Consider the following 15,475-nt stretch of genomic DNA (forward strand, 5'->3'; position numbering starts at 1 on the left):
GTATTTAAAGTTCTTTTAACATCATTGTGCATATATTCCATAAATAATATGATTTTATTAGTATATTTCTGGAGAATATGTACAAAATTCAGAAATTGCCGAAGCAAGGCAAATATTTGGAAATAAATTGGATAAATATGTGTTAAATACACTGTATAGGAAAGATCGATTGATAAACATTACACAGTTGAGTATTACTGATTGTTCCTTGTCAAAGGTATGTTAATTATTACTTTGAGAAGTTTAGGAAACAAATTTAATGAAAATTAATTCCAGGTCGATCTTTCTGCTGAACTTTTACCACAATTAGAGAGTCTAGACTTGAGTAGGAATCAGATAACTTATTTATGGGGTCTCTATTCTTTTCCATACTTGCGTACATTGTGTTTAAGTTACAATCGTCTCGAAACATTAGATGGAAATGGTTTTGAAAAAAGTAACTGTACATTTTCAAAATTGTACACTTTGTTTCTAGATCATAATTGCATTAAATCAATAATGAATCTCAGTAAAAAGCTACCAGTGATCAAACATCTGTTTCTAAATAATAATTATCTTCAAAATATTAATGGTAATATTATTTTATATACAAAGATGATATTGTACGTTTTATACATTACTGGCCTTTAATTTTGTATAAATTATTTAGGGATAAATCATTGTTCCACATTGGAATCTTTATTTTTGGATTACAACGAAATTAGGATGCTAAACAAGGATGATTTTATTGAAAATAATAACCTAAAGGTTCTGTCTTTCGAAAATAATAAAATAAAATCATTGGAATTTATAAAAGTATTGCAAAAGTTACAGAAACTTTATGCTGCCAACAATTGTTTAACAGTAAGTTTAAACAAAAGAAATAAACATTGTAATGAATTGAATAATAAATAATATTATTTTTCAGAATGAACATGAAATACAATATTTATCATTATTGAACAATTTAGAAGAATTAACATTTGAAGGGAATTCTTTGTATACAGAAACAAATAAGAGTGAAATGATTCTTCAAAACTTTGAATTAAAACAACATGAAGAGGAAGAGCTTTAATTAAACAATGTTAAAATTTTTATAATTTAATTTGATTTTAATTTCAATTCTTTTCGTATTAAATATAAGTTTAATGTTTTTATTTGGCTATACAAATGCAAAGGCAATAAAATTATATGAACCACAACATGTCTGTGTTCATGTTGTATAATTGTACATATTTTAATTTCTAAATTAATCAAATTATACGCATAGTCATTTAAAATTTTATTTATTCATTTATACAAAATTTACTCTACACTATGCACTCGTGCTATAGTTTATAGAGAAAAACCAGCTGGAAATAACGTTATAAAGCGTGTTTGTGCTTAACAACATATATCTAACCTTAGTTACAAATCATTCAAAACGAATACAAATGGAGTTAGAGACGATATTTCGGAAATGTGCTGTAGTAAATAAATGTAAACATTATCTTGAACTAATACGTATTTTTTAATAAACTTTAACGCATGTTTTGTACACGAAATGTAATGTTTTCATAGCAGAAGAAAAGTTGGAAAAAAATGAACAAAAAGAGGACCAATACTTTAAAAAAATATACGAACAATGGAAGGGCGCCAAAGCTAAAGATAAGGATTTAACTTACAAAGTGATTCCAAAATTTTATTTCAAGGTAATTTATGCAAATAAAAAATGTATAGAAAATTTTTTAGAATTCTTATTTTATGATATATTTGTTTTTTAGTTACCAAAGGAGGATGAGATTTTACCACAAAAATTACGGGAAGAAACGCGAGCATTGTTTTTACAAAGACGTTCCCGACAATTGTTAGATAATAATGAACTTAAGGCATTATGGGTGTTATTAGATAAACATCATAGTCCACCTTTGTCAGGCGAAGAACAGTTAATAAATTACGAAGATTTTAAAAAAGTAGGTAAATTAGCCGGTACTAAATGCAGTCCGTACTTCACTGCGGTAGTATTCGCTAAATTACAACAAGGCGATCCTCACGGTAGGATCAGTATAATGGCATTATTTAATTATGTTATGAGAAAAGTCTGGCTACATCAAACAAGAATCGGTCTTTCCTTGTACGATGTTACCGGTCAAGGATATCTTAGAGAATCTGTACGTTCCACTGTTTTATTTCAAATTATAAACTAGCGTGATTAATATAAATATGCAATTCATAATTCTTATTTTTTATAGGATTTGGAGAACTATATTTTAGAATTAATACCAACTCTACCACAATTAGAAGGGCTGGAGAAATCTTTTCATTCGTTTTATGTTTGCACAGCAGTGAGAAAGTTTTTATTTTTTCTTGATCCTCTCAGAACCGGGAGAGTTAGGATACAGGATATTTTAGCATGTAGTTTCCTCGACGATCTCTTAGAATTGAGGGACGAAGATTTACCTAAAGACTTGCAAGAAGCAAATTGGTTTTCAGCCCCATCTGCGCTTAAAGTTTACGGACAATATCTTAACCTCGACAGAGATCACAATGGGATGCTCAATAAAGAAGAACTTGCAGGGTAATTTGACCATAATAAATTCATAATCACTTTATAGTTAATTCTACAAAGCTACTTTTCAACAGATATGGCACAGGAACCTTGACCGGAGTATTTCTCGAGAGAGTATTTCAAGAATGCTTGACTTACGAGGGAGAAATGGATTACAAAACATATTTAGACTTTGTCTTAGCGTTAGAAAATCGCCACGAACCACAAAGCTTGCATTATTTATTTAGAATTCTCGATATTAATAATCGTGGCTATCTCGATACTTTTTGCCTTAATTACTTTTTTCGTGTACGTATGCCCATAATAATATTTCGTAATAATATTCTGTAATATATAGCTTTAACATTTAATATTTCGTGCAGGCTATTCAAGAACAAATGACAATGCATGGCCAGGAACCAGTGACCTTCGAAAACGTTAAAGATGAAATATTCGACATGGTAAAACCAGCAGACCCCTGTAAAATTACTTTACAAGACTTACTATCCTGGTAAATAATCGTGTTCCCTTATAAGTTTAAATTTGTCCAAAGAAAAATGAAAGATTTCATTTATTTATATTTTGCAGTGGTCAAGGTGACACAATGGTCAGTATTTTAATAGAATTCCATGGCTTCTGGGCTTATGAGAATCGCGAAGCCATGGCTGCTGATACCGGTGACGAATCCTCCCACGTTTAAAAGATAAACAGGAATTATGACACATTCCTGTTATTGCTCAGTATATCCTCCGATATAGTTGGCAATTTATGAGTATTTTTAAACACGGACAGAATTTTTAATTCTATTAAATAATATATTGATATGTAATTTTCTAATAAAAATATTGTCAAAGTAATAGCAATATGCAAAATTAAATAATAGGGGTATCTCTCAATATTTTTAGAGTTTTTGGTACTTTCGACAGAGATCTAATTCAATATTAGATCGTGTTTCTGAAAATCATATCTTAGCAGATAGAACATCGTTTCATTTACATTCATTGTTAAAAATCATCTGAATCTGAATGAAAGACGATACATCCGCTGGAACATTTCGCCATGCCCGTCGACCAATGAAACGTTTCCATTTCAAATGATCCTATGCAAACGTACGCTGCCCCCCCCTACGGCGACAAGCGTAATGACGTTTTAGCTGAGCACCAGTTGCTCCAATCCCACGAAGAACTTCGGTTGGTCTTAATGCGACGCTTTCTTTCTACGATGTTTGAATCGCGCGAGAATTTTCCGGTGTTTAGCGTTAATTTTGTCGCGTGAAAGTGTCGCCATTAAAACGGCAAGTATCAGTTGTCGCTTACGAGTTCATAGTGCTCGTAAACGATTAACTTATTAACTGAAAAAGATTCAAAAATAAGATCTGTCACTTTCAGTAATTCGCATGCGTTTGATTACTATGGCGCTTGCGTTCAAATTCAACGGTCGAAAACAACTCCCTTTGCGTATGATGTAAAAATGCGTTCTAATAATTTTGACAATTTGTCGATATTTACAGATAAACCACGCAGAATTTAGCGTACGTGACCGTCGATAGTTTAGGAACCGTTTTAGCGTGGGTTTGGATTAGGATATTACCGTTTACCTGCACAATGGACCCTTTCACTCAGGTATGGCCCTTTCGTACAATTACAATGCGTAAATCCAACGGTGGAAAATTACTATCGGTATTCTTTGACATATCGATGATTTTCTTAATAGAAATTATAATAAGAATTCTATATTTTTTATATACGTTATCAATATTTAAATTTGGAGTATTCAATTTTTATGAAACATAACGTACATTTCTAGTATATTTTAAAGCAAGAAATATTTCGTAAATATTATTTTTTTACAATTTTACCAAATTCAGAATAATGAAATTTTTTCTATCAATATTTAATTAGCGGATGTTAGAGCGTGCTAGAGCAAGGAGAGAAAAATTGGACACTCAATTAACAAATGCTGGACATGATGTTAAAAAGAGACGTAGTCCTTTGAAGGATGCGAATGCTATTTTGGCACAGGCTACAGGTAACATTATTATTTTCTCTTCTAACAAATAAATAATGTATATGTATAAATTTATGTCTATTTTCAAATTTAAAGTTACCAAGAGTAAAACTCCAACAAAGTCTCCTGCCAAAGTGTTAATAGAAAACACATCTCCGACAAAACCTCCTAGAAAGTCTATGTCCAAAAGCACAAGTGAAAATGGCGAACAATTAAATAAAGAGAATGGAGAGATTGGGCTTTACAATGTGAGGTCAAAGTTACAAAGGCTTGGCAAACTATATTCTGGTAAGCTATATTCCACAGTACCACCTACACAGATTTGTTCAAACTGGTTTCCTACACTGCTTTACTTTCATACGTGTGCATGATTCTCCCAAGCCTTATGCAAACAGTAAACACTATTTGGCTCTAAGAATTTGCTCTGATGTAATTCCCTCTGCTATTGATTCAATCAATATTATTTTATTAATCAAATATAACGTATTTGAGTCAATTTTTTACCTAGAAAATTAAAACAAATTTGATAGTAAGAATGATCATATAAATACAAAATTTTATATATTTTTTTACAGATGACAGTAGTCATGAGTTAAGTTCACCTATTCATAGAACAGAGGAAAGATTTAATGCAGAAGAGGAGAGCACAGAACAGAAACCATCCAAGAAAGGAGCTAGACTGGATAGACTAGCAGCCCTTGCCTCAACAATTAATAATTGGGAAGATGATCTATCACATCCAACTCTGGTAAATTAATTACGAATATTTTTAAATGTGTTTTAGAAAACTGATTAACGAGGATGTTTTTCCAGATCAAAGTAGTGGACAGCAAGGCAGAGAAGATACAAGCTAAATTGAACGAGCAAGTTAAAAGTGCATCTGAACCACAGCCAAGCACAAGCGGATACAGCAGAGGAAATAGGAATAGCAAAGGCTATAGTCCCAGGAAAGATGAGTCGTGTTTTACAAAGCAACTAAAATGGGATAAGAATGTATTAGAAACATTGGTAAGCACTTTCATTGACATAAATTTCATTTACTCATTGTATATGACTAAAGCTTTCAAAAGTTTTTCTGTGTAGTAATGTGAAAATATTAATGTGGTTTCTGAACTTTGTTTAATCGTACATGCGTTCAATGTGAGGGTATATATTAAGAGTAATTGGGTTTGTTGGACGAAAATAACATTTACAGGAGGCACAAGGCTTTAGTCGTACAAAAAGCAATAGTCGCCTTGTATATGACTATAAGGCTTGTTCTCAGGGAAAAGATGCGGGTTCTACGAGTCCATCGTCTAAACAACTTCAACGCGTCCCAGAAGACACAGTCACACGCGAAGAAAGACACAATAAAACGGTTAAAGACTATTCGAAGAGTGTTAAAACTCCGACTAAGAACTCCGGTACTCCAGAAAAAACATCGAGAAACGCGACACCCAGCACAAGCAATTCCCGTTTGGTACCGAGATTTGGCTACAATGGTTCCCCTAAAAGCCCAGCACAGTCTAGTCCAGGCTCAGTGCTGAGCAAAGCTTCGTTGTTTGAATCCAAACACGCGGAAACGAAGGCAAAAGATCCTGCTCAGATGTCTCTCTCTGAGAGGATGGCACTTTTTGAGAAGAACAAAGGAGAAGCGCCATTACTACCAAAAGCACCACTCACTATGTCTATACCCCCAAAAAAATTGCAAGAGAAAGACAAGGCCAGTTCTACATCAGGCAATACAAACAATGGAGGTATTTTTAATAACATAAATTAATTACGAAAGAAACAGTCATTGCAGTCAATGATAAAAATGATTCTGTTCCAGGAAAAGCCAAGTCTAATATTCCCAGCAACGCTGTTAATGCTCAACGAGAAAAATTTGAACATGGTTTAAGTACACAGGAATTGGAAAACAATATTTTACGTAACACTCATTTGGAAAGACAGCGTGAGTTGGATATGTTGCGATCGCGTTTCAATAGAAACAAAGAAAGGGCGCAAGTTGCCGCTGGTTCCTGTATCAGAACAAGCGAAAGCAGCGAAGGAAAATCAAACTCTCCAAAAAATTCTCCAGTTTGTCCGGTGAAACCAACACCTGCGCCAGTAAGCAAACCTTTATTCCTTATGTTGCACACAAATGTGTATTTTCTTGGTTGAGAAACTCATTACTTTTATAATAGGATTATAGCGTTCCACCACCCCCACCACCTCTTCCACAACAGCATGTTTCGAGCGTTAAAATCATTTCCAGTCAAAGTAAGAATCCGTCAGCTAAAAGACAAGGTATACATTACGTTCTCTATATTTGTTTACGTAAATATAAGATATCTAATTTTTTGTATTTCAAAGTGGTAGTTAGTCCACCGAAGACTCAATTGATACAGAAAGTACCTGACATTAAACGCATTCGAGTCGCTCCGCCTAAGCCCGGGCATCTTTATCCCAATTTGTCTGAGATTGATAATACAACCGAGTCTGAAACAGACACAGAGTACACGGTTGAGAGTACGGAAGGGGAAACTGCTACTCTGGATGAGAAAACTGATACTGAGACAGCAACGGAAGCTGAATACTATGTACAAGTAAGACAACGCTATGAAATATAAATTCTACAAAATAATATAATTGCTATAATTGTATTAACTGACTACAGGATGATGGGACTGAGATCGACAGCGAGGAAGAAGAATGCGAAGTGAACACTAGTCTCGGTAGAAGTATTTTACGCGCAGTGAACGAACAAGCATTCTTAACAAAAAAGGTATATTTATAGATTTTCAATTTGTTAACTTGTTATCGATAATGATAATACAATTGCAGAGGTCGATCGATCCAGATCCGGATAGCACAACTTCCGATATTTCAGTATTGGATGAAATGGACGAATATTTAGACGAGTGTCTCGCGCTGCAAGAAGCACAAGGAAATGGTAATATAGAAGGTCCAACGCCACCCAAATTAAACAAAGGTGGTAAAAGTCCATCGACCGCATCAACGAGCTTTAAATACAGCCAAGGGTAAGATAGAAAGACAATAGTAATGAAAATATAAATGTTACAATCAGAGTAAAAGCATTTTCTTATTTGAAGATCATCGTATCGGTCTCCTGTAAAGAAAGTTTCTCCACCGTCTCCCAGTATGGGTGAAACTTACATCGTAGATGGCGATAGCTATGTTCCATTAATGCACAGCGTCAGCTTTTACAGACGACAGCAGTCTCAAGTGAGTTCAGCGAACAATGCAATCATTACAATACACGTTTATGTTTGAAACTTATTGTTATCGTAGTAATTACTTTCAGACACCTAAAACTCCAGTACGTATAATATCGAGAACGCAAGAGCCTTCGGATACTGTACCCGAGGTGACGCAAATCGATCCTAGGAACGAAGCCACTTTGGTACAAGAGAAATTGAAGCGGTTGTTGGACGAAGTGTGCAAGCAACAAACAATTATCGGTCAAGCTAGTCAAGCTCTGAATTTATGCACTTCAACCGTGGAGTTCAATGATTCGAGGGAACAGGTCGAAGGAGAAAGACTACTACTTGTTGCCAGTAATTTTCATATTTCTTTATAAAAGAGATACTCGTTAAATATAGAGTGTCGTGTTTTAATTTTTTAATGCCAGGTATCTTCGAATTTAGTGAGTTTTAAATAAAGAAAATAAAAGTTTGATGTGAAAGATTTAAAAAGACTCACTGGATTTTGAGATAATGGCGTGGAATGATTAAAATGAAACAATATGAATTCTGCAATATAGCTCATAGGCGACAAGCTGCATTGAATGAAGTTCAGCGATTAAAAATAGAAGGTACGTTGAGACCCGTTACTCCTGGATCACCGGAAGTGCAAGAGAGCGGATCTTTAACAGTCTCTGCTATCACTTTGCCCCTTAGACGAGAGTATTTACGTAATATTGGTACAAGTAAGTATCAATAAATCGAATTTTAACACTTTACCGACCGATAGCCTATTAATCAACTGTTTTATCGGTCGGTAAGCGTTGGTCGGTAAAGAAGTTGATTAATACGCTGTCGGTCGGTAAGCGTTAGCCGGTAAAACAGTCGATTAACAGTCTATCGGTCGGTAACGTGTTAAAATATAGTGGAATCTAGAATAATCTTAGAATATTTCATCTTCTTCAATCTGGTAAATGTATTACAGACACGTGTCTCCATTTTGTTTGCTTGATGCGACATTTGGAGGAAATAGTCGCCACGCCAGTGGTTGTAGCAGAACCTGGCGACTCGTGTCTCCGATTTCCATCGACACTAAAACTGAATGACTTGTACAGTGATTTTAAAATCACTATTGAAATATATTCCCTACAAACGCAAGCTGAAATCTTGCCACACGAGATTAAGTATCACATAAACAATGTCAATGGATGTGGCAATGGTAACAATAATTGTAACAAAAAGGTAATACAAGAAAACTATTAAGGTTTCTTTTTAAACGTTTTTATCGAATGTTTAAATATTTTCCAGATGGTAAATAAAACCCCAAAGAAATTTTTAAAGCAGGATAGTCGATTAATAATGCCAAGTGTACAAAGTCCAGCAGGTCCATCTGCTGTGAGATCTCCAGCTTTCCAATTGTCTGGCTACGTTATTTTTAGTTTAAAAGAAGTACATCGGCAGCAATTCACATTAAATAAGGCAAGTGCAATTAATTTGTTAAACGTATGGATTTTAACAGAAATGTGAGATTCTTTTATTTGTCGGGATTTCCAAAAATATTGGGATTCCCGGAAGAGTTGGGATTCCCGAAAATTCGAAGAACCCACTAACTATGGATATTCATTTTAATGAGTCGATTTATTTCGATTCTTTTGGGAAATTCCATTCCTTTCTCGCCCCAAAATTTTCAGGTTTTAAACAGACACTTCTAATTCTAATTTCTAATGTACAGGTACCATCGCAGTCTCCATTGGAGGGCAGATTACAGATGCACGTGTCATGCGAACTTTCAGTGTCAGTCGAGTACAGTGGGTTCCTGACAATGTTCGAAGATGTCTCTGGGTTCGGTGCTTGGCATCGTAGATGGTGTTTGCTTAAAGGTTCCACGCTATCCTACTGGAAATATCCCGACGACGAACGGAAAAAAACTCCCATTGGAAGCCTAGATTTACAAAGTGATTATATATAATAATTTTCATGCATCATTTTTAGTTATCGCGGTTTAACTTTTGCTATTTTTGCGTTTATAGATGTGTCCACGACAAACGTAGGATTAGTCTCTCGGGACATATGCGCGCGTCCTAATACTTTTTTACTGGAAACAACGAGAAACGCGGAGCCTGGAGACACCGATAGTTTGGTCATGATTAGAAACGGGAACACGACAACAATTAGGTCATTATAACTTCCACCATTTTATGCAAGATTTCAAAATCAATAATTCTTCAAATATTAATCGTTTCTAGGCATCTTTTGTCAGCAGACACGAAGGAAGATAGGCTAAAATGGTGTTCGAAACTTAACAAAACGTTGAGCTTAATTCATGCTTGGGGCAGGGCGTCGTAACCTGAAATTTCACGCGTTATGGCGTATTAAAATATACGCTTGTTCATGGGTACAGTGCGTATATATTTACTCTACGCAATGCATACCTGTACATACTAAATAATGCAGTTAACGTTTAATTTAAGACGGCTTATCTAATATGAAAATGTATATTTTAAATATTATCAATTATAAGAAAAAGATTTTTTTTTAGTACATAAACACTTCAAGGAACATAAAGGAACAAATAATTTTCTGTGTTCCGAGTATCATACTATTTCAATTTGATATTCAGTTCCACTTAGTAGAATATTAGTAAATATAATACTATTATAGAAATAAATATATTTTACTAATTCCGTTACAGTCAAATTATTTAGGAATTGTTAGTTTTTTATAACAATTTTAGAAAATTTAATCTCACAACACGGTAATGGTAAAAGAAATTAAAAGTGTTTATAAATCTATTGAATTATCTTCCCGCTTAGGCGAAGTATAAGCTTATAATGAATTCGATGTTTTTTAAGTACGAAGAATTGAATTATATGATCAAGAAAAAATTATGCATTTTTCGGAATGCATTTTAATTAACGTGGCTACGACATTACATTTGTCTTTTAGCTTTTTTTTAAGCTATACACGGCTCATCATAGTTCTGATCATGCATTTTAATATGTATTGTTAGGCTACATATGGTATCCGTATTGTAAATAACAAAATAGTATTAATACACTAGTAGATACGAGTGTATCTACACACAAGCATTTTTTGTTATTCTACGTATATCTGTATCCATAAAAATTCTGTATTTTGTACTTTTCTATGTTAGAACTTCGTTTCGTAGTAACAAATGTCGAAAATAAAATTTTAATAAACATTTCTTTGTTAAAGTTTTCTTTCCGTATTTGTAATTTAATAAAATTCATGTTACGTTTAATTTTAAATTCTGCGCATCAGCGCTCCAGTGCGCATGACCAGAATTCCCGCGAATTTCCATCATGGCGTCAACTCGCCTGGATTTACGCAAAACTACAGCTGTGTGCCTATCAATACTAATTCAGTGAATAGTTTCTCAACTGTGATCGCCATCCACGAGAAGAGGACGCTAAAATCACCTCCTAATAATCGCTCAAGTATGACAACAATTAACAAAATACACTCTTCCAAAGTGGAACAAAAAACTGCGATCATAGTTTTCTATTCCCAATCGTTTAGGAGGTATAGCCTGCTTCAGTTGCATAGGACACCCTGTATAAATGTTTGTTATGGAAGTTTGAACTCGGTAAATAAGATGTTCTGTTTGTGTATACATTTATTTGCACGACTCGTGTCTTATTATACATACATATAGGTAGGTGTATAAAAAAGAAAATTGCTCATTTTCACGCGAATTCTAAAGCGTGCAAATGAGTGCTTCGTCGTCGCCTCTCTATTAGTTGGATAGTGTTTGGAATTTCTAACGACTCTCGTTCAAAATCTGTAGTTTCTCAGAGCTGATAGCATAAATCATATTTTGCGCATTGGCACACGTTTCACAAATGAAATTGGAATGCATTTTATCGTCATAGATGTCTTAATCTTTTTTTCTTTGTTACTTCATAGTTCCACGCGCACATTTAATTCTTTTAACGTAACTAAAAATGGAAATTGGAAATTTAATCTTCCAGAAGTTCTTTAGTTTAAATATCGTTCGCGTTTGCTCACGGAATAGAACAATCATTCCATTTCACGCGCCATCTTTGTTACGATGCATGGTAACGATTACCAGCGTTTCATCTTAACACTTTACCGACGGTAAGCGTTGGCCGGTAAAACAGTCGATTGATAGGCTCTCAGCCGGTAAGCGTTGGTCGGTAAAACAGTCGATTGATAGGCTATCGGTCGGTAATGTGTTAACGAATAAGAACGAAAAAGATAGCAAATGCGATAAGATGCAAGAATGTGGATATACAAAGACATGGGAGAACAAGGATCGATCGTCTCGAGCCGATACCTTTCTCGATCTCGCGTTTATCGGTCAGTGAATCGCGTGCCACGTTATTTTAAGGTACAGAGTATTGTAATGCACTTATATTTGTGTGTATCGATGGTCGGAAAATCCTAGGTAACGTCGGTAACGCAGAACTTCGGTTCTTAGATTAGTTTATTTGGAAACGAGGTTGATCGTAGGGTGGAATCCATCCTTATCGGCGGTGTAATCGACCCTGTAAACGATCATTCGTATTTAGTATAACTGGTTAAACTTATTTATTATTATGCACTTTATTATTATTTTTACAATCTTGTAGATGTGCGTATACATGTATAGAGTGTTTTTAGAGGCCAAAATGAGTTGAAAATCAAGAATATCATTTTGTTGATCGAGGCTTCGTTAAAAAGTTATTAACAATTAAATTTAAAAATTTCATATCGTTCTAAAAAAATTATATTTAGTTACGGGAGTCAATTACAATGACTTTTGGTGATTAGACATACCCCCGAAATCCTACGCATTTTCGAGAAAAAAATTCGAGAAAATGTGAAATTTTTCGGCAAAATTAAAACATTTCAAATCGTTTTGGAAAAATTATTGTCGGTTGCGGGGGTCAATTACAATCATTTTTTATCATTAGACATACCTTCGAAATCCTACCCAGTTTTGAGAAAAAAATTCGAGAAGATGTGAAATTTTTCGACGACAAAAAAAATTTCAAATCGTTTTGGAAAAATTATTTTCGGTTGCGGGGGTCAATTACAATAATTTTTGGTGAATAGACATACCCCCGAAATCCTAAGCATTTTCGAGAAAAAAATTCGAGAAGATGTGAAATTTTTCGACGACAAAAAAAATTTCAAATCGTTTTAAAAAAATTATTGTCGGTTGCGGGGGTCAATTACAATCATTTTTTATCATTAGACATACCTTCGAATTCCTACCCAGTTTTGAGAAAAAAATTCGAGAAGATGTGAAATTTTTCGACGACAAAAAAAATTTCAAATCGTTTTGGAAAAATTATTTTCGGTTGCGGGGGTCAATTACAATAATTTTTGGTGAATAGACATACCCCCGAAATCCTAAGCATTTTCGAGAAAAAAATTCGAGAAGATGTGAAATTTTTCGACGACAAAAAAAATTTCAAATCGTTCTAAAAAAATTATTGTCGGTTGCGGGGGTCAATTACAATCATTTTTTATCATTAGACATACCTTCGAAATCCTACCCAGTTTTGAGAAAAAAATTCGAGAAGATGTGAAATTTTTCGACGACAAAAAAAATTTCAAATCGTTCTAAAAAAATTATTGTCGGTTGAGGGGGTCAATTACAATCATTTTTGGTGAATAGACACACCCCCAAAATCCTACGCATTTTAGAGAAAAAAATTCGAGAAGATGCCGAAATTAAAAAATTTCAAATCGTTTAAAAAAAATTATTGTCGTTTGAGGGGGTCAATTACAATCATTTTTGGTGAATAGACATACCCCCGAAATCCTACGCATTTTGAAGAAAAAAATTCGAGAGTGAACAAAGTCAAGAGTGGGGGTTTTACAAAATAATTGAAATTTTGATGAAGGAAGCTAATATTTCTATACAAAAATCTTTTAAAATTCTTTCGATAGACTAGTATTTTACCTGTAAGTATGCCCATCTGGCGATGTGAACGTGAAACTACCGGAAACGTCTAGGGCTTCATCGTCGGTACCTTCGTTCTTCAGTTCCGCTGTTTCTTCCCTCTTTTGGCCATCGCTTTGTTCGTAACTAAAATGATATCCACCCACTCCGATGTTGTTCGATTCTTCCTGCTTCACGATCGTGATATCGTTTGGACTACCTTGAGGCGCCGCGAGAACTCCCACTATCGCTGCCACGAAGATTAGGATCTGTGCAAATAAAATGGTATCGTAGTAAAAATCCCAATCTTGCCTACAAGATAATAAAATGGCGCCTCAAACCATAAAAAATAAACGAAAGCTGGCTAACAAAAATATGAAAATAACGCGAATTGGCTAACGAAGGTTCCCCGTTGATCGATTAGTGTTTTAGAGCCGATGTTTAGAACGAAAGTGACTCGACCGGTTCGATGTTGTCGCGAACGACAGGTTGGGTGGCCGTTGGTCGAAATTTCGCGATTAATCATCGGGTGCGTGTAACGTCGTCGCACAAAATGTCACAGTCCTCTTCACTTTCACTGTTACGTAAATAATTTCGGTTGTCAGCGCCCCGAAATCCGCTCCGTCCCTCCCCCGCATACGATTACGCTGAAACGTATAAACCCGCGACGGTGTTACGACCAACAGGTCCGTATCTCCCCCGTTTCGTTACGATTTATCTCGTTTTCACGCGTGACCAAGACCCACCGTCTTCATAGCGAGGACTCTTCGTGCGAACGATTACGATTCCTGACCCTTTCGTCCTTAAACGACGACCAATACGTGATACCAAGAATGCACGGCGCATCTGCCTTTATATACCCGGAAAATCACCAACGTTGCATCCCCACCTGCATTAGGAGGCGGGAGATTCGCGGATGAGTCTCCCCTGGTCTCTGCTATAAGATGCATCCGCGATGTAACCGGTGCAACGCGTCCTCTCCTCGAAACGTGTTTCCATTCTTCGCTTTGGTGCTGTTTGCACAGCGTTTATGGTACTCTGAGACACGATTTTTTCGTTCAGATCAATTCACTTTATTAAAGACTCCTTCCTTTATCGTTGAATTAACTTGTTGGTTAAGTGCAATGCTGTTATTGCTACGCACAGTTTAATAGTTAACACTAGATTTACATTTAAAGCAACTTGGATAAAACAACTGCTCCTTGACATGATTTGTTCTCTTAGATCAGTTCATTTTATTAAAGATACTCTCCTTTGACGTTGGATTTACTTGTCGATTAAGTGCAATGCTCTTATTGCAACGCACAGTTTAATAGTTAACACTAGATTTACAGGCATATTCTGAGTTAGGTCTGGGTTAGATCTGGGTTAGGTCTGGGTTAGATCTGGGTTAGATCTGGGTTAGATTTGAGTTAGATCTGGGTTAGGTCTGGATTAGATTTGAGTTAGATCTGGGTTAGGTCTGGGTTAGGTCTGGATTAGGTCTGGGTTAGGTCTGGATTAGATCTGAGTTAGATGTGGGTTAGGTCTGGGTTAGATCTGAGTTAGGTCTGGGTTAGGTCTGGATTAGATCTGAGTTAGATCTGGGTTAGGTCTGGATTAGATCTGATTTAGCTCTGGGTTAGGTCTGGGTTAGGTCTGGGTTAGATTTGGGTTAGGTCTGGATTAGATTTGAGTTAGATCTGGGTTAGGTCTGGGTTAGGTCTGGATTAGGTCTGGGTTAGGTCTGGGTTAGATCTGAGTTAGATCTGGGTTAGGTCTGGATTAGATCTGAATTAGCTCTGGGTTAGGTCTGGATTAGGTCTCAGTTAGATCTAATCCAGACCTAACCCAGAGCTAACTTAGATCTAATCCAGACCTAACCCAGACCTAACTTAGATCTAA

At 35.4% G+C, this 15,475-nt stretch overlaps 3 protein-coding genes across 5 annotated transcripts; 2 read left to right on the forward strand and 1 right to left on the reverse strand.

Annotated features, from left to right (window-relative positions):
• The first annotated feature begins 20 nt into the window (after positions 1-20).
• Positions 21-3,290, forward strand: LOC122402861 (serine/threonine-protein phosphatase 2A regulatory subunit B'' subunit gamma-like). 3 transcript variants are annotated; one of them, XM_043406014.1, is made up of 10 exons: positions 21-217; positions 277-571; positions 650-843; positions 908-1,458; positions 1,540-1,670; positions 1,743-2,129; positions 2,211-2,536; positions 2,602-2,815; positions 2,890-3,017; positions 3,095-3,290. In XM_043406014.1, the coding sequence occupies exons 4-10, from the start codon at positions 1,413-1,415 to the stop codon at positions 3,204-3,206; spliced, it is 1,344 nt and encodes a 447-aa protein (XP_043261949.1). In that variant the 5' UTR covers positions 21-217; positions 277-571; positions 650-843; positions 908-1,412; the 3' UTR covers positions 3,207-3,290. The 3 variants fall into 3 exon arrangements, with proteins under 3 accessions (XP_043261949.1, XP_043261951.1, XP_043261950.1); XM_043406016.1 differs by having other exon boundaries at positions 21-186; XM_043406015.1 differs by having other exon boundaries at positions 21-571.
• Positions 3,291-3,682: 392 nt separating this feature from the next.
• LOC122402866 (anillin-like) lies at positions 3,683-10,231 on the forward strand. The gene is made up of 20 exons (XM_043406023.1): positions 3,683-3,800; positions 4,017-4,128; positions 4,408-4,534; positions 4,610-4,801; positions 5,089-5,261; positions 5,327-5,521; positions 5,778-6,249; positions 6,324-6,601; positions 6,679-6,781; positions 6,848-7,080; positions 7,152-7,259; positions 7,319-7,515; positions 7,588-7,720; positions 7,800-8,052; positions 8,259-8,423; positions 8,663-8,919; positions 8,986-9,156; positions 9,410-9,632; positions 9,708-9,852; positions 9,924-10,231. The coding sequence occupies exons 2-20, from the start codon at positions 4,111-4,113 to the stop codon at positions 10,021-10,023; spliced, it is 3,543 nt and encodes a 1,180-aa protein (XP_043261958.1). The 5' UTR covers positions 3,683-3,800; positions 4,017-4,110; the 3' UTR covers positions 10,024-10,231.
• A 1,362-nt stretch (positions 10,232-11,593) lies between these two features.
• Positions 11,594-14,447, reverse strand: LOC122402927 (endocuticle structural glycoprotein SgAbd-5-like). The gene is made up of 3 exons (XM_043406124.1): positions 14,338-14,447; positions 13,613-13,860; positions 11,594-12,206 (listed from the first exon to the last, which is right to left on the reverse strand). The coding sequence occupies exons 1-3, from the start codon at positions 14,344-14,346 to the stop codon at positions 12,146-12,148; spliced, it is 318 nt and encodes a 105-aa protein (XP_043262059.1). The 5' UTR covers positions 14,347-14,447; the 3' UTR covers positions 11,594-12,145.
• Between the last annotated feature and the right edge of the window lie 1,028 nt (positions 14,448-15,475).

The sequence above is a fragment of the Colletes gigas genome, unplaced genomic scaffold (genome assembly GCF_013123115.1).
Source record: "Colletes gigas isolate AHSC1104 unplaced genomic scaffold, ASM1312311v1 Colletes_gigas_Sc00041, whole genome shotgun sequence".
NCBI classification, from domain to species: Eukaryota; Metazoa; Arthropoda; class Insecta; order Hymenoptera; family Colletidae; genus Colletes; species Colletes gigas.

What these genes read in the sequence shown, in the direction of transcription:
- LOC122402927 (XM_043406124.1), bottom strand. An exon ending in CCAGATGGGCATACTTACAG is followed by an intron (nt 12,207 to 13,612) that starts GTAAAATACTAG and finishes GATCGTTTACAG; the next exon opens with GGTCGATTACACCGCCGATA.
- LOC122402861 (XM_043406015.1), top strand. Translation starts at nt 1,413, where the DNA reads ATGGAGTTAGAGACGATATTTCGGAAATGTGCTGTAGTAAATAAAT. An exon ending in AAGGATATCTTAGAGAATCT is followed by an intron (nt 2,130 to 2,210) that starts GTACGTTCCACT and finishes TATTTTTTATAG; the next exon opens with GATTTGGAGAACTATATTTT. An exon ending in TTACAAGACTTACTATCCTG is followed by an intron (nt 3,018 to 3,094) that starts GTAAATAATCGT and finishes TATATTTTGCAG; the next exon opens with TGGTCAAGGTGACACAATGG.
- LOC122402866 (XM_043406023.1), top strand. An exon ending in AGAATGTATTAGAAACATTG is followed by an intron (nt 5,522 to 5,777) that starts GTAAGCACTTTC and finishes GCTTGTTCTCAG; the next exon opens with GGAAAAGATGCGGGTTCTAC. An exon ending in ACAGACGACAGCAGTCTCAA is followed by an intron (nt 7,721 to 7,799) that starts GTGAGTTCAGCG and finishes AATTACTTTCAG; the next exon opens with ACACCTAAAACTCCAGTACG.